At 39.6% G+C, this 18,349-nt stretch overlaps 1 protein-coding gene across 2 annotated transcripts; it reads left to right on the forward strand.

The window, feature by feature from the left end:
- Positions 1-145: 145 nt before the first annotated feature.
- ppp4r1l (protein phosphatase 4, regulatory subunit 1-like) lies at positions 146-18,328 on the forward strand. Of its 2 annotated transcripts, none has more exons than XM_020629396.3 (20): positions 146-309; positions 2,358-2,402; positions 2,915-3,044; positions 5,693-5,799; positions 5,990-6,132; positions 6,306-6,452; positions 6,792-6,899; positions 7,991-8,056; positions 8,465-8,623; positions 9,376-9,500; positions 9,947-10,464; positions 10,550-10,893; positions 11,517-11,603; positions 11,759-11,944; positions 13,479-13,640; positions 13,824-13,924; positions 14,091-14,211; positions 14,870-15,004; positions 15,570-15,711; positions 16,240-18,328. In XM_020629396.3, exons 1-20 carry the CDS (start codon positions 303-305, stop codon positions 16,383-16,385), a joined length of 2,979 nt encoding a protein of 992 aa, XP_020485052.2. In that variant the 5' UTR covers positions 146-302; the 3' UTR covers positions 16,386-18,328. The 2 variants fall into 2 exon arrangements, with proteins under 2 accessions (XP_020485052.2, XP_029132365.2); XM_029276532.2 differs by having other exon boundaries at positions 9,986-10,464.
- Positions 18,329-18,349: the final 21 nt, after the last annotated feature.

The raw sequence follows: 18,349 nt of genomic DNA on the forward strand, positions 1-18,349 counted from the left end.
GCGCGGTCACGTGACTTTTCCGGCTTTTTTTTTTTTTTTCCTGTTTTGTTTGTTTGGAGACACACAAAGCCCCCCATAGGCTGTGTTTATGTTCAGGTATGTCGAGGTACAGTCGTAGCTGAGACGAATTTTATCAAGTGACACCGTCGTTGTTTTAACTTTTATAATCAACCGGGTCTTACAACAGCATCAGGAAGTACTTTTTCAGGAAGTAGTTCTCCTGCCTTGTTTGAGTGACAGCTGTGCGGTGGTGACAGCCCACACGGGACGGGCAGCCCCGCAGAGCCGAGCCGAGACTCAAGATGGCAGGTAATGGCACTTTTTTTTTTTTTAAACACTTATTTTCTTCCTCCTTTTCACGTCGTGTTGGCACCTATTAAGCAGGGGGTTTTTTGTTTTAATGCGCTTCTACTTAAATAAGCGGCTCCTTGCTTTTACTACATTGTCGGCGGTCTCAGGCGATGCTAAGCTAAGTCGAGCTAAGTCAAGCGAAAAGGGCTGGACGAGCCGTGTTAGCAAACTTAGCACTACTAGCCAGCTAGCTCACGAAAAGCGTCTCTTGGGTTATCGACAATGTGTGACTCCAGGGCTTCATTTAAGTGGTTGAATATTCACGGTGAGCAGGTGATTCTTCAGCTGCTGTCTGCTGCAGACATTGGGTGTCGTAGTATTCCTCCAGAAGCGATAATTATCGAGCTGTTGCCATAGCAAAGGCTAGCGAGATGACCTAGCTAACGTTAGCCATGTTGCTAAAGTCATTTTCAGCCGTAAGCTGACCAAATCCTCCTTTTATACCATAACAAAGGGGAGGTGTTGTTTCTTTGCCAGCATGTGGTTTTGTGGGGGTCTTGTTCAACCAGCTGCAGTTACGTTTAATCTACTTGTAATAAAACATGTAATGTGTCGTTTCAAGGCAGCAGTTGTTTTTCCACATTTCGTGCACATTCCCTTGCTGGTCCAGCTGTAAACACTGGCTTATAGCCGTCCCACCACATGCTGCTTCTTCTGGGATCTCTTTTCTAGGATCTTCTTTTGACCACCCTACACAGTGCTGTTGACAGGACTAAGTGTTTTTTTTTTTTTTAAAGAAACAAAACACGTTTGCTTAGTAGAGTTTTCTTGTCGTGTTGGTATGAAACTCTCTGAACGTCAAGTGTGTGTTCCTCTCATTGGACTGTGCGATACAAGGGAGGCAAAGCTGAACACACCAATCAACCAAAATAGAAGCTGATGTTAGAGCATTATGTATTTCTTAAGGCTTTTTATGCCTAAAGTTACTGGAAACTATCTTAAAGCTCCATCTTAGATGTACATTATATATGTGATCGTTGTTTGGATTGTATTGTATGTGTGGGAGACAGTTCAGACATGAAATAAGACTGCATTATATTGAAAACATAAACAGGGATTTGCCAAGCCTCATGCTTAAATAACTCCAGGAGAATAGAAATGTTAGTACCTCGTTTGAAAGGTATTGTAATTTAGCATTTCCTTTTAAACAAACCAACGCCATGGCCTTGTCTTCCTATTTGTGACATGGTGAATTTAGATTAGGTGAAATTAATTGATTAATTTTATCTCATTCAGAGAAATTGAAGCGTCATTGCTGCCAAACGAATGCATATAAGAGATATGCTACTATAGAAAAAGATCCCAGTTTACATTATGAGCATCAAAATAAACAATATCCCAAATATTATCGGCAACTTTTAAGGATATCGAGACTAAAGTGGATGTAAATATAACATTTGAAAGAATGTACACCCCAGAGAACATAGTCAGGTGGTCGTTTCAGTGTCTTATGACTGCAAATAAAGCATTGAGAATATGCATAGATTTGCAAAAGTAACATACTCACACAGAAATGAAAGCTTCCTGCTGTTTAACAAGCAATTCTTCGGCCACAAGCATCTGTACCTCAGGCGAATACCCATATGAAGGCAATAAAAGATGTTTGTTCGTACATCAAAATAACCTGTGGCATTCTGTTGGAACAAGCACCTTTACTAGATACGTTTTGTAAATGTTCGACATGTATTTAAGAAATGAACTAAGATACATAGTAGCTTCAAATCAATGAAAGGATATCACATTTATCTTTCCTGTCTTATTTTGATTTCTTCTTTTTTGTATCACTACACTTGTGACGTCATGTGAATGCTCAGCGTTTCAGCAGCACACTGACTTATTGTCTGATTAAAGCAGACTTTGTTCCTTCTCAGTAATTGTCAGCCTGTAAACCTGCCAACCCAGTTCTCCTTTCATTTTGAAGGGGGAGTGGTCCTATATAGATAAATGGTATGTTGATGACATGTTGTTCGCAATGGATTCCCCCTCTAATCGCCTTATCCTTGCAGGTCTATCTTTATACTTTGAAGATGGCCATGATGATTTAGATGACTGTGAGTACACTTGTTTTTCTTTATTATGAAAAAAAACAAACAATATATGGATTGACAGTTTAATTCTGAGCAAATATGTGGGACTGTTGGTGTTTACTAGACTTGTTGAGGTGTCATCTTTCTTGGCAGCCCCATGCACCCGTGTGAAATTCATACCTGTCAACAGTATTTCAGGGTTTTACACTATGCTATTATTAGCATTTATATAGACCAACAGTCCCTGTTGTCTGCATTAGCTAGGGTGATGAAACAGCGTTTAGATCCAACTGCAAAGCCAGTGTGTATTTATGGCTGGAAAATTAAATGGAATAAACCATTAGACACAAGACTTTGTGCTTTATTCACACATTTAGTCTGACTCAGTAAATTCAACATGGTGCTTTGATTACTGTAATTTATCTTGTCAGTCCTCATTCAAATGTTTTGTTTTTGTAGACTGGCAGCTAGCTGTGTGCTTCAGACATGTTTCCAGTTTGTGTGCCTATAAATTGATCTCTTCTCCATTCCTCCAGTTGGGTTCGATGACTATGGTTCAGAGTGCGACGGCATCCGCATCACAGCCTTCCTCGATGCGGGACAGGACAACCTTACTCCTCTCGGGAGGCTAGAAAAATATGCCTTTAGTGAGAATGTCTTCAACAGGTAAGGGGAGCCCTGTGGTGTGCTGTTGAGTCAACATTGTGCAAAATCAGACAAAATGGTGAACGTCCAATCAGACAATTACAGTAAATAGAGAAGACATGTTGTTTAGTCACATTCAAGAATGATGTGTTCAGGCTTTGACTCTAGATGAGGTTAAAACAATTTGTTCAACAATAGAAATTTTCCTTGTGCATGCAGAAAATCAAACATAAAAACAAAACAGAAGTACAGTAAAGCCTGGCTCAGACTGCAGGATAATTGGGCCGATTTGATGTCCAATTCCTTCCTGAGAATCGCAGGGTTGTTCCTGACTCAAGGCAGGTGGAACCGATTTTCTGCTCAGATTATCTTGTAGTGTGAGTGTTTTAAAGAACCGATCTTAACGTCCCTGATCTGTTCGGAGATCGTCGGGGACGCCCCGCTTTATTTCAAACATGTTTGATATTTAGAATTCAAAATCTTGATGATTATATCATGAAGGGGTCGAGCAGAAGTCGTGTGTGACTACAATAACCGCAAGAGACAAAGGAGGACGGTAATAAGTGGACAGTAGTGGCAACAGGACGCAACCCGCACAGGTGCACCAGACAACTGTAATGCATATGTAGGTTACAATCTTACCTCAAGCTCTCACTGAGTAATTTACAATCCATGTGGTGCATGTCTCCCCAGACATATTATCACCCAAAACATCTTTGTTTTTTTACATGTTTTTCCTCTCTGAACAAAGCATTAGAATCGCAAATTTAACTGCCGTTTATTTGGTTAACATGAGGTCGTGGAAGGTGATGGTTCCTCGGCTGGGCATGATAATCTTAATAAAATCCAGTAGTCTGTGATGTGCCAAGATTTTCATATCTTGTAGTGTGAGCATGTTTGAGATTATGGAGAAGAATATTTGTGACGATTCTCCTTATACTCCTTATTATATTCTCCTTATGTCGTGTGTGATAATGCCCAAATTCAAAAGTGTTTTAAAACTCCTACAGTTTGAGCTAGGCTTTAAAAGTGTCCTAGGTACTTAACTGTAAGAACCGAATCAATGTGTAATATACAGTCTAAATGGGCTGTATGCTTTGGTAGCAGACAGACAGACAGACATCAATAAGTTGCTGTCCTCACTGATTGGAGTAATTTAACACAACATGGACAAGCAATTTATTTTAGTTACACTTGTGTACTGCTGCTCCTGCTGTTCGTAGCTTACGTTAATGGATACATTAAATTAAAATCAATGACCTCTGTATCTGCACTTTTTAAAGTTAAGGTATTTCAAGAAAGCTTTTTGGACTAAAGCCATACACTTACCAATTGCCACACTCGTGCCTTTATTCAATTATGTTTCTTTTTTGACCATGGCTGTTTCCACAATATCATTTTGGAAATGAAAATTCATCCTTTTTTCTAAATGGCCTTCCATTTACAGTAACCAAGCTTATCTCACCCTTTATGTAAATTTTTGTTCAGTGTGTGATTAAATTTAAAAAAGTACTATGTTTTAATCTGTCTTTAAAAAGGATGACTTCTTTAGTATTTTTGCATTGCATGTGAAAGTAAACTTTGGAAAACTACAAAGTAATTAAAAAAAAAAAAAAAAAAACTTGGGTGTGATTTTGAACTTGACCTGCAGTTGGGTTGATGTGTCTTCATGTTCATGACTTGTGTTGCAAGCATGTTTCTGTCCCCAGTGGTTTGAACATGAAGGAAACATCTGCAACCAAGTGGAACTCTGTTTCTAAGAAACATCTGTGAAATGATTGAGGTGTCACTTCTTGTAGAAAGTGATAATAAAGATTGGACCAGATTTTTTAAATGCTCTTTAAATTTAAAAATAATTTTTTGAATAATGTTTGGCGCTAATTTAAGTTCCATGTTCTATACTGTGTAAACATTGAAGTTATTATTTTCCCTTTGAAAAGACAGTTTCGTTGTTAGATTGTGCACATTGTGTTGCCTGATTGCAAAGTAAATGGCTGAATGAGCCTTAAGTTACTCCATGATACATTTTTAATATTTTTTTTTAAATGCTACTGTATAATGCATTAATTGTATCATAAACTCTTTATGGAAATATTTGAATGTTAAATCAACACATTGTTCCATCTCAAGTCATCGCGATGAGTTTTTATAGTCCTCTGGATAACATCTGCATTCCTGTGTATTTACTTATCACATACCTGCTTTAACTCTATAGTGCAGGAATGCCAAAGACTTGAGCCAGGGGCGGATGGTGTCTGTCTGAACATGGCATTTGTTTGACAATGCTAGTTGTATTTTTCAGTTTTTCCAACTTGAGAAACATTTACATTTTTTTTTTTTTTTTTTTTTTTGGGAGAATTATGATGCGCTACTTTCTGTGTAGTGAAAGCGAGGCAGATAGCTTCTCTAATACTGCTCTGTTGTCCTCACAGAAACATGTTTAGCTCTTGTCTTAATGCTTTTCATGCTCAGCTGTGCAGGGTTCAACCCTCCTGTCATTTCTAAGCCTGTGTGTGTTTATAATTTACTTGACAGCTCTCTCTGTGCTGTGTGTTATGTTGTGTGTGTGTGTGTGTGTGTGTGTGTGTGTGTGTGTGTGTGTCTCCGCCCTCAGCACTCCTAGGTATTGGCAAGCACTCCACTAACTTGACGCTTTTGTTGCTTTCTAGGCAGATCGTGGCTCGCGGCCTGCTTGATGTGCTTCGAGAGTTCAGTGACAATGAAAATGACTTTATCAGTGTCATGGAGACAGTTGCCAGAATGTCAGAAGATGGAGGTAGATGTATTTTCCTTTTTATTTATTTAGTTGTCATGTCTCTGGATACGTTTGAGCCTTTATTCCTTTTAATTTGTCTTTATTTCTGAAACACTATTGAACTTTTAACACAGTACGTGAACATAACACTTGTTGCCCTGTAATGAACACTTTTTATGTTTGAAAGTCAACCTTCAATGTGTTCACACAGAGCCCACAGTACGAGCTGAACTGATGGAGCAGGTCCCCAACATCGCCATGTTCTTACATGAGAGTCGGCCCAACTTCCCTGCTGCTTTCTCAAGATACTTGGTTCCCATTGTAGTCCGATATCTCACTGATCCTAATAACCAGGTAGGATTAGTCTATTACCTTTCTAGCAGATCTTTTAGATGGATCTCTAAGCAGTTCTTTCTTTTGATTGGTTCTTCTGCCCGTTTCTTTCTCAGAGGAAAAAGGAACTTGCGATAAGAGTTCAAACTGTTTTTTTTCTATCTTTCTATCTTTCTATCTTTCTATCCTTCCAGGTGCGAAAAACCAGTCAGGCAGCGCTGCTCGTTCTGTTGGAGCAGGGTCTGATATCTAAAGCTGATATGGAGACTAAAGTTTGTCCAGTTCTGCTTGAACTCACAGAACCCAGCAGTGACGATGACTACAAAATCGAGGCAGTTGCGGTAAGATTTAAGAGACATTTAATAAAACTGATTCGTTACTCATCAACAGGGTGAAAGGCTTTGATTGAATTTAACGCAAAAGACAACTACAGGCCCAGTGTCTTTCTTTAATAACTTTACTGTGATTGGTTACTGTATTTGTTTGGATGGAGTATGACTGATGCCAGCAGAGATTGTGTTTTTTATATCATATAAACTGAACTATATCATGTGTTACTGAACTGTCAGTTTTAACAGCTCAGTGGTGACTGTGGTTATGATTTGTATGCTACTGTAAATGTGGTTCAGTCTCTTTACACACAAACCTCCTCATTATTCTCTCCGTGTTTTCTCTGGCAGATCATGTGTAAAGTTGTCACCATGTTGAGCAAAGACACAGTGGAGCATCTATTGCTGCCACGCTTCTGCGACCTGTGCAGCGACGTCAGACTCTTTCAAGTCCGCAAGGTAACACTCTAAAACCATTTTCACTTCCTCTAAAGGTCAAGGAACTTCATAAAGTCTAAAATTACTTTACAACCGATGAGATAATCTGTTTCAGGCTGCAGTCGCAAACATTTATTTGACCTAGGGTTTAACTGGTTGTCATCAGGATAAATGCAATAACACTGTGAGCAGCCTTAACTCTGTTTTGCACATCACTTACTACGCTGTTGGTTTCTTTGAGGAATGTTTATTCTCAGGAATATATATATATATATATATATATAAAATTCTGTGACTTTGTTCTGCTTTTGTGTAGTCATATTTTTCTTAAAGACTGAACTTTGCAGTTCATTTGTTTTTTGCTATTGTTGCCCGGGGCAACAGTCTTGATAAACATGTAAATCCCCATTTCATTCAGTGAGTCATCAGAGAATCAGCTTTTGGTAAATTGAACAACATGACTCCAAATTAACATATTATGTTCATACAGAGTATCAATCTATTGACCACATTTTAATGATATAATATAATAGAAGTAGTGTTTATTGTACTGATAAAAAATGATTATATTTAAGGCTGTGTGTGTAAGAAATGCTACCTAAGAAAGAGCTACAGAACGAGAGATGGAAATATGATGAATTTGAGGTTCAAAATAATAGTTAAGTGAAGCTTTTTCTGCTAAAAATCCAGATACCAGACTGTTAAGGACTTTTCTTTTTTAAATATGGAAATTAGATTCACAAGGTCATGTAAATCCCACGTGGAAGAGATGCAAACTGCCCTCAAGACATTACACAAAATAGCGAATGCATGTGGCTCTTGTTGCTAAGTGACCAAAGTTAAGATGAAAGACAAAGTTGTACACTCACACTTAATGATTGGAGGAGATTTAGTAACTTGAAATGTCTTCATTATGATATGATATGTTAACATAATAACTTTTGATATATACTGTATTCTTCCTATTTGTGTTTTTATAGCCCTTAAAAGACTCTATGCACGTCTGTAATATTTTTTGCTTGATGTCTGGTGGTTAAAGGAACGATCATTGATATTTATTTGGCATGTACACTTTGTTGAGTTGATTTTCATGTTTGTTTTGTGTCTTTCAGGTCTGTGCAGCTAACTTTGGAGAATTCTGTTCTATTGTGGGTCAGGAGGCCACAGAAAAACTACTGGTGAGAGACTCTGAGATGTGAAATAAATCTGATACTACAATTTTTGTAGTGAGTGAGTTTTTAACTCATGCAGTCTTGTTTTACATTCTGTGAAGAAACTAAAAGTAAACCAAACTGTCAGCTAGAAGATAAGCATATCTATACAGTTATTTTTAGACACCTGTCAGCAGGTCAGATGTGATACAACTACCGTTTACAACTTTATGTAACACGAAGGTTTTGTACTGATCAGAGAAGTGTTGCCTTAGAGTGTCAAATTATCTGTGTTTTTTTGTTCCTAAACTCACTTCACATCACATGGAAACATGTACACCACAATTGTACCCTTATGCGTCTGCTGTTGTCAAATGCTTTCAAGTTATAAAGTTCAATATTAAGTTATTCAGACTCTGTTCTGATTGTTTTTAGATGCCCAAGTTCTTCGATCTGTGCTCAGACAGCCTGTGGGGCATCAGGAAAGCGTGTGCTGAGTGCTTCATGATGGTCTCTAATTCCACATCTCCAGAGGTGCGACGTGCAAAACTATCCCCACTGTTCATCAGTCTCATCAGTGACCAGTCTCGCTGGGTAAGACAAACACACACACAAATACACACCCAAATCTAGGACAATTTGAAATTCATAAGCTTTCATAACAACATTTTTTTTTTTTTTGTGTAACTTCCTGAACAGTTAATTTTAGAATCCACTGCATCATTGTCTTGTTCCTGATTTTGATCTCTTGTGTTCACTTTTATTAGAATTTTTTTTTTTTTTTACACTATCATACTGCTAGATAAAATGTAAAAAAATAAGGGCGCAAAAACTTAATTCTAATTATTGAAAAACTGTAAAGTATTTCATAGAAATCATTTTTTTCCCACAAAACAAGTGGTGGGGTGCTGATGAAAACAAGAGAATTTGACTAACTGATGCACCTATTAATTGGCAATTAAATATACTACTTTGAATGCAAATGTGATTTTCAGTATGGCTTGAAGCTTTAAGGATGTCGGTGTTCTGGCCTTAAAGAGTCACTAGACTTGAGTGTAATGTTTATTTTCAGTGTGGGTCCATGTGTTGTACATTTGGCCTCTAATCACGTCCATGAGGTTTCACACACAGTTGAGAAAGTTTGATGTTATCTGTACATGCGGAACTAACGTACAAACAGACCAGCAGTGTTGTTGGCGGTGTTCTATTGTAGATTAGTAGGTATGAAATGCTGCTCAATACAGATAAACTGCTCATGAACAGATGAAGATCCTGCTCAGTAGATTTAAAAAATCTCTGTAGTGATAATAATGGAACTGACATATTTCCCCGTTCTCTACTTTTAGGTGCGACAGGCTGCCTTTCAGTCTCTGGGACGCTTTATTTCTACCTTTGCCAATCCCTCCAGCACAGGCCTTCACTTCAGAGAGGATGGAGCACTACTAGAGGTCCCCAGGTGTACATTAGACAGGTAGGTTTCATCAGCAATCTTATTTTTCGTTGAGCATTTTGTGTATTGGTACAGGTTGTATTTCTTTATTTGTTGTTGTTTATCTTGTATTGTTACTCAGTAAAGTAAACTCTATATGTTCTGGCAGTAAAACCATCATGAGCGTTTCTTGGCACAGATGCTGATAATTATTGCATCACTGGTCCGTATTCCCTGGGTGTGATCAAGTCGGACCAGTTTTTTCTTTTTGTTGGAAGGTTTATCTATAAATCAGGGATGTAAACGACTGCATGATGGCACTGATGTATTTCATGAATCCAAAGTCATGTTACCTATTTAGATGTGCTTTGTTGAGTTTAAATTTACTCTACTTGCTACGCTACAATTTGAGTTGGTTGACCAATCTGTTTCTCATCAATGGTGACAAAGTTGTGTTTAAGATATATATTTTGTTACTCTTATTTCAGCGACTGCTCCCTAAACTCTCTCAACTGCTCCGACTATAGTGGCTGCCACACGGGAAGAACCATCACTCACACGCCTCCCAATCAAGACGGCCGCGCCACACCTTCCCCAGAGCACGTGTCGACAGCCGATGATATGCACAACTATGACGACAACCACGCTTCAGTTCCCAGAGAGATGCACAGCAGCTTCGCCCGCACGATCTCAAACAGCAACGCCAGCTCAAAAACTACAAACAACGCTAGGAACACAAAAGACACAGAGCAGACAGACGAGAACTTTAACTCTTTCCATTATTGGAGATCGCCCTTACCAGACATCAGCGGGGAACTTGAAATGCTTAGTAGTCAAACATCAGTGGAAGAGACAGAGAATGAGGAAAAGCAGGAGGAGAAAGAGGAGGAGAAACATGAGGGCAACTGTCCTGATACCAAGCCCAGCCCCAGCCAAGCTACAAGTGACCAGATCCAGAAGGTCTTAGACTGTTTGCAGCCTCACATGGATGACCCTGATGTGCAAGGTTGGTTTAAGAGTGTAGTGTTTGTACAATTTTGCCAATGTATTGTCTACATTAGATTCATTTTTTTTGGTGTATTTACCTTCAGCTCAAGTCCAGGTGTTGTCAGCAGCTCTGAAGGCAGCCCAGCTCGACAGCCCCACAGACGACAGCCCGACAGACCCCATGGACCCCACGGACCAGACTGAACCGCAGCCAGAACAGCAGAGTGAGAGTGACTCTGACAGCCCCTCTGTGGAGAGCAAATCTGTGGAGGTTCAGTCAGAGAGTGAAGAGAGTCCCACAGAAGAGGAGCAAACAATGGAAACCTCTCCATCATCAGAGTCGAGCCCTGTCCAGGAGCAAGGAGATGAGGAGACACAGACTGAGCCGCTGGAGGACCAGGAGGACCAGGAGGACCAGGAAGAGTCGCCATCTGACTCACCTGTTCCAGTAAGAGACTATTTTGGTGCAGCATGCAGATTTGCTGTAGATACAGATCGTTTTATTTGTAACTCAACATATCTCTCAATGGTTGCACCACCACTCGTCAGATATTTCATGACATGGTCAGCTGTGTCCTGCTTCAAAGAATCATTTTTAGTATTCAGACATATTCATGATGATGTCAACATTAGTAAAAGATAACGTTTATAAAAAACATGCCTTCTTAGTTATAAGATCAATTTAATTTTAACAGTAACAGCCCGGCTGTTGTCTTCAGACTTGAGGGGGTGTTTCGTGATCATATTTATCCAGCATTTTACTGGAGAATGAAGCAATTAACTCCACACCTGTCAGAAGACTGGATTTAAGTCCTCAATCCTGATTTGTGCATCTCATCAGTCTTTGACAGTAGAATATTTTTGAAGAAAACAGAAGACCAGTCGTATCCTTCACATCTCTGTAGATCCAATGATAGTTAAAGGCTGCCGCTAACTCAACCCATTGATTAATGACCTTGTGACCTTTGCTAAAGGAGAAAAATTAGCTCCCTGAATGTTAAATGTATCTTAAATTTGCAGTGCGCCTTCTTGTTTCCTAATGGTGTGGGTGGGTTTTTTTTTTCTTCCAAGGAGTCTGAACTAATTGAGAGTGTGGAGGAGGAAGGAAAAGAAGACTCTGCACACAGCCCAGTGTATGAGGAAAAGCCTAAGATCCAGGTCGGTCAGCAACTTGTATCAATCATCCTGCAAATATTGATCAAAACCTCACAGTTAGCATAGATAAGCACATACATGGATTATTGAATACCTGCTCCCTATGCATCCTCTCTCCTCTTTGATCATCAATCTTTTTAATCTCTCTCCGTTTGCAGAATGTCATCCCGCAGCAGCTTTTGGATCAGTACCTCTCCATGACCGACCCAGCCCGGGCTCAGACAGTGGATACAGAGATTGCCAAACACTGTGCCTTCAGCCTGCCGGGGGTCGCGCTCACTCTGGGACGACAGAACTGGCACTGCCTCAAAGACACCTATGAAACGCTCGCTACTGATGTGCAGGTAGGCAGAGAAATTCAATTTTAGAGGGTCATGGGGGATTTGCTGTTTAACTCCATGAGACGAGCTCTAGTATTGTGATTTATGCAGATATTGAAGCCACACTTTGATGTGACTTTGATGTAAAGCTCTGTTTAATATAATTTAGCTTCAGGCTCAACTGTTTGGATTTTTGAGCTATGGGAATAATGATTTAAATTTGTTGGAAATCAGTGCAGAAAACACAAACTATGAACAGCTGTGGTCGCAGAGATTTAATCACTGAAAAAACATCCAGTGCATTTTATATATATATATATATATATATAATATAATTTAAGAAATTGTCAATTTAATTCTTTACAGAAGTACATGCATGTTAACTTTACATACTGGGTGCTAGTGATGTGCAAAACTGACCAAATTTCTAAATGTTTACACGTGGTGAAGCAGTCTTGTGTTGGAAATGATTCTCTGCTTCCAACTTAGACGTTGTCTGTAAATCTTCTGTAGATTCATCAGCTTAACTAGTCGTTGCTCTTGCAGCGTTTTAAATGTTCATTCTGGTAGATCAGCATTTCTGTAAGTGAGTATAATTTGATTTGGTGAGATTCTTTGTGTAGGTTTGATACCTGTATGCTCATCACTGTTTGAAATCACGGGACTCAGTTCTAGATTGTTGTTGTTTTTTAAACGAGGTCGAGAAGTGAATGTTTAAAGCTGCTACCAGAGTTTCTTTCAGCCACCTTATTTAGAAACATATCCTCAACATTGTGCGCAATTTTCTTAGTTGTGTGCTTTTGTTTGACTTGAGTAACACTAGTTGTGTAAATGAGTTACTTGAGGATTTGTGATTACGAGGAAAATGTGTGAGAGGAAACGTTGCAGCAGAGGGCGTGTGACAGCTCTCAGTCACACTGCTGCTCATTACTTCACAGCACTGACGATCACTGTTAGCATGACAACGCTTCACTGTTCTGCTGCAGGTTCAGACCGGTCACGGGAGGGGCTCAGATTAATGCCACAGCATGTTTGTTACCTTTTTAAAAAAAAAAATGTCTCATGCATTGCATTATCATTTAGTATGATTACCAATTCAAATCATCTTTGAAGCTCTAATGTAGTCTACTATACAAAATACCAACAATGTTGATAATAGATTTATCTGTTTACACTTTCTCTAAGGGTTAACATTCCTCCATTCCAGTTTCTCATTTGTTTGCTTTTACACCTTTTCTGTTTTACATTTTTGTCTGGTTGAAAATAAAGGATATCTGAGGGAGCTGTCTTCAGCTTTAGGAAATGCTTATCAAGTTTTTTTTCTCCACTTTTTTGGATATTTTATAGAACAACAACTTATTGATTCATAAAACAAATATCACAGATTAAATAACAATGAAAATATGTGTAAGTAGCAGCCTTAAAGTACATCACGAAATAGAGTTCCTATATTAGGAACTCTTAAAAATACTTTTTCTTACCAGGACTCCTGTTGGATCAAGGCTGATAATGTAACCCTTTTTGGGTTTCTCTCCCCCCCCTTCTATCTCACTCTCAGTGGAAAGTGCGACGTACGCTGGCTTTCTCTATCCATGAGCTGGCAGTGATCCTGGGAGACCAGCTGACAGCAGCTGATCTGGTGCCCATCTTCAACGGTTTCCTTAAAGACCTGGATGAGGTCCGCATTGGGGTGCTCAAACACCTCTACGACTTCCTCAAGGTGAGATATGACAGTTTTTTTATTTAGTTTTAGTTCAAGATGTGTCACCAATACTGTAAAGGATGACGTAGCTGTTTTGGTTACTGTAAAAATTACAGTTTCAAACAGAGAGAAAACAGTAGGGTCGGTAGCTTTAGAGGTAAAAGATATCAGAACTTATTTGTGTGTTATTTCTTGTTTCAGCTGCTTCATGCAGATAAGAGGAGAGAGTATCTGTATCAGCTGCAGGAGTTCATGGTGACGGACAACAGTCGCAACTGGAGATTCAGATATGAGCTGGCAGAGTATGTCTCCTTTCCCTTTACTCATCAGAATATTATACAGGCTCTCTTATCTTATCTTATTGACACGAGTGAGAGTGCCTTTTAAGTATTGTAAATAGTTGATTTCCTAAATTGATAATATTAATCCCGTTTGACAAAAGTGTTCTCTCACTTCCTCTCTCTGCAGGCAGTTGATCTTGATCATAGAGTTGTACAGCCACTACGACGTGTATGACTACCTCAGACAGATAGCACTCACACTATGCTCCGACAAAGTGTCAGAGGTCAGGTGGATCTCCTACAAACTGGTGAGTGAACACTTGTTGTCTTGTTTTTTTGGAGGGAAAGAGCTGGCAAATTGTGACAGATGTTTAGGACACACTGACGGATGATGTGTCTGAGTGATACAGTAATGCCCTGACTGATTTAATCATCTTATTGTATGTTACAAGAAAAAGTAATCACCAGAGGGTGCAGAGTAATTTGTTTTAGGAAGAGTTTTACTTTTTTTTTAATACCTCCCCTTTATGTTCTACTGCAAGACCACAAGAAGTTGCACCCCTTAACTTTGATATTGTGGTAAACAAAAGGGAAATAACGTTGTATTAGATTCTCTTACCTTAAAACAGAGTCAGATTGGTTGTTTCTTTTCTTAATGATAATCATGTTTGTAGCTTCCTATGACATAGACTGCTAATGGACAGATGTTTTGACATAATTCTTTTGCTGCGTAATTTAGAGGATGACTGTTTCTTTAAATGCAAATGACAGCTAACAACTTTTTATCTAAATAGCTTTATATATGTAGCAATCTTTAAAGGGGCTGTTGAAAATACCTCACCATCAATCCGACAATCTGCTCATATTCTGCAAGTTAGAACAGTTTGTGCTTGAAATTCTGCATTTAATACTTGTTAAATAAATGAAGCTTACAATTACGTAATACATCACCTCTTGTGTTCACAGGTTGTAGAGATCCTCCAGAAGCTGTATGCATGTGGGGCCGATGAGCTGGGCCTGAACTTTATCAATGAACTCACCGTCAGGTTCTGCCACTGTCCCAAGTGGGTGGGGCGGCAGGCCTTTGCCTTCATCTGTCAGGTCTGTAACGATTCTCTCCCATCACTCGTCTCTTTACCTGCAGTTCAGCTCCATAGAAAGCTCTGTATCTGTTTGATCTCCTGTCTGATGTGTCCAGTGATTTTGTGCAAACAGGATTGAAACATGTGTAAGAGGACAATGATTTTCAATCTATTCATGAGTCTTTGAACATTTGTGACGGTTTCCTTTGATGTTCTTACTAAAGACACTTTTATGTTTAAGATTCTACATTAAAATGGTTGTAAGCAAAGATTCTTTTTGTGAACAATAATTTATTCTAACATGCTATTATTTCTAATTGGAAACGCAACCCGGTTGTTTTGGTATGTAATTGTCATGTAACTCACATTTTTATCCTTCATTTGACTCCACTTATGTGGATATAGTAATACTACAGGAGTTCACTTTTTGTTCATGAGCCTGTTTGTCGTCCGTTCATTCTGTTTGGATGATTTTGATCAGATCTGTGGGCTGGCTCTTGTGACGGAGGTACATCCTCCCCTCTGTGTTAAACATGCCAGCTGTGTGACTCTGCGTTTTAATGTTTTCCTTGTATTGTCTGCAGGCCATAGTGGAGGAGGACTGTATGCCCATGGAGCAGTTCAGCCAGCACCTCTTGCCCAGTCTGCTCAGCCTTTCCTCAGACCCAGTAGCCAATGTCAGGGTACTGGTGGCCAAGGCTCTACGACAGAGTGTCATGGAGAAAGGTATTCGCACACAAGATTAAATGATTTATGTGATCGATTCTTTCAATTTACTATAGGCTATAGTCCTCATCAAAGCGGCCATGGGTTCGAATTGACCTCATAAAATAACTTGCACTAAGTGTGATCATTATAATTCTTTAAATAACAAAAATGTTTCAGAGTGCCTTAATAAGTTTTCTCTTCCCTTAGCCAGTGGATTCTTTGTCTGTAAAGCGATCATGTATATTCCATTTTTTTTTTAGTAGTTTTCTCAAACCTCAGAACATTGTTGATTCAAGCAAATGTTTCTCAAACAAAGGTAAACTGGGCATTTGTTAGAATATGTTTTGTCTTTGATGTTTTCGCAGTAGCAAGATATAGAAACAAACAACCCACAGTCTACCGCTTATGTTTATTTAATGATGGTGTTTATTTGGTGTTTTTGGTCTCGTCATGGGTTCAGTTTTCAATAAGCAAACTAATCCTGAATGCTTTACTGTTTTACGAGTGTTTCTTTCTAGCTAACCAAGTCTTTTGTTTGGTTAACAGCATACTTCAAAGAGCCGGGCTGTGCCTACTCAGACGAGCTGGAAGAGACTGTGATGGCTCTGCAGTCTGACAAAGATCGAGACGTCCGCTTCTTTGCCAGCCTGGACCCCAACAAAGGCCTGATGGACACAGCTCCCTTGATTTAGTCCCAGCTCCCTGAGTCCCGTTACAACCCACCTGCCTGTCTACCTGTCTGTCTGTCTCACTGACACAGTCAGCGAAAACCTGCAACACCAGCACCCGACCAGATCCCGCCCCCCCCCGACCACTCACCTGCTGGGCAGACCTGAACCAATCACCTCTCAAGAATAATGTCAGATGTTCAGACTCCAATTTTAAAGGATGAGCATGCTCAGAACAACACAACCCAGTCTCTGGTTGGGCACTACAAAGCGCACATTCACAACAGAAAATGCAGAACTTGTCAGTTTTCAGAAATGAGCAGGACTCAGAAGTTATCGGCAGTATTTACGCCTGAACTGTTTCCCCATCTTCCTCCTTCACACTAACATCAGCTCTGCCCTTCCCTAATCACAGACTTGTAAAAACTACGACGGGCTCTTTTTCTCTCTTTCTCCAAAGCTAATTGTAAGCTTGATTATAAAATTGATTTTTTTTCTTAATACTTCTTTTTGTGGATTTCTTAACGAACAACTGGGCTCCGCCTGCCTGACTCTGACGTGTGCACTAACTCAGGGGGACTCATCTGAACCTAGACAGCATTATTAGCTCACATGATAAGCAGCAGCAGCTCCTGTTTCCCTGGTGACAAAAAACTCCAGCTGTCTGAGCGACGCACCAGCCAAACCAAGTAGCTCTGCTGGTGTCTGTCGCCTCATTCTCCTCCTTAAATGCCTCTTGTTGTCTTCTGAGATGTCCTCCGGTTTATCGTCTGTTTCCCCTCTCACTCTTAATCTCTGCGTTTCTCCACCCGGTCTTCATGGGCCAATAAAACCACTACTACTGCACAGAAGAAACCGTGATTCTGCCACTCAGCGTAACTCTTAATTCAAACCATATCATGGACATTTTTAAAAGAACACCATAATAAACTGTTAATCCCCCTCCCCTCCTGGGTCTGTTTACCAAAAATGTGACAACGCGTCTCCCAAGCAGCAGGAGACTAATGAAATACCTCTGTGCGGACGTGACTGGCCAGTGTGTCGTACGTGTGGAGGGACATTCGCGGTCCAAACTGGCTCTGACTGTCCTCGATGGGTGATTCCTTTTTGATTCTGTGGCGTCAAGTAAAACACCTTAACAAGGGCTCATGATGAAGTGACAGGGTGAATCTGAGAAAGAAGAGGAAGAAAGCAAGCACACTGATGGATTATGCATGCCCCCCCCCCCCCCTCCTCTTGTGTATAGTCTCTTCTAATTCCTTAAGGATTGACCTCCTGATGTTGAATTATGTGACCATGGTAGCTTTCAGTGGATCTGACTGACCAGTTGTACAGTAGGATATAGGAATGGCTGTGTAACGACACTGAAAGACGGCTGATCGTTGTTTCCCTGTCTTGGTGGAATGATTTTTAAGTATGAGGTTTCTCAAAACTCTTTGTACAGCTTAAACCTGTGGAAAAACAGTGTGTGTTTATGGAACCAAGGCCAGTTTAGTCGAGATGTGTGAATATTGGGAGCAGCATCCAAGTCACTGTTTGTAGTCTCTCGAGCTTGTTGGTTTTCCTCTGTTGTAAATGGTAACCCCTCAGACACCCCCCTCATCTTTTTTTTTTCTTCTTTTTTTTTAAAAACATAAACCGGACTTGAGAACTTAAGCTGGTTGTGGCGTGTGCTGTGCATCTCAAGTCTTTCTTCCTTCGAAAGGAGAGCTCACTGCGGTAATGGCGGTGTCCACTCATCTCGTCTGTCTGCGATTTGTGTCCATCTCATTTTTTATGTAGTAGAACAGTTAATATATACATTTTATGAAAATTATTTTTCTTTTCAATTATGCACCACTGTTCAAAGATTTTATATCCTAACTTTACAAAATTTACAACCTTTGTAATATTCAATGGTTTCTTTTAAAAAGACATTTTATGTAATGTTATTTTTAGTATTCTGTAATTAAAATGATGAAAATTAATGTTTGTTGTGCTCAAGTTTT

This window comes from Labrus bergylta, chromosome 5 (genome assembly GCF_963930695.1).
Source record: "Labrus bergylta chromosome 5, fLabBer1.1, whole genome shotgun sequence".
NCBI lineage: Eukaryota > Metazoa > Chordata > Actinopteri > Labriformes > Labridae > Labrus > Labrus bergylta.

Excerpts from the sequence above, each read along its gene's own strand:
- ppp4r1l (XM_020629396.3), top strand. Across the intron at positions 8,624-9,375 it reads TCAGTGACCAGTCTCGCTGG|GTGCGACAGGCTGCCTTTCA; the intron begins GTAAGACAAACA and ends CTCTACTTTTAG. Across the intron at positions 15,712-16,239 it reads ACAGAGTGTCATGGAGAAAG|CATACTTCAAAGAGCCGGGC; the intron begins GTATTCGCACAC and ends TTTGGTTAACAG.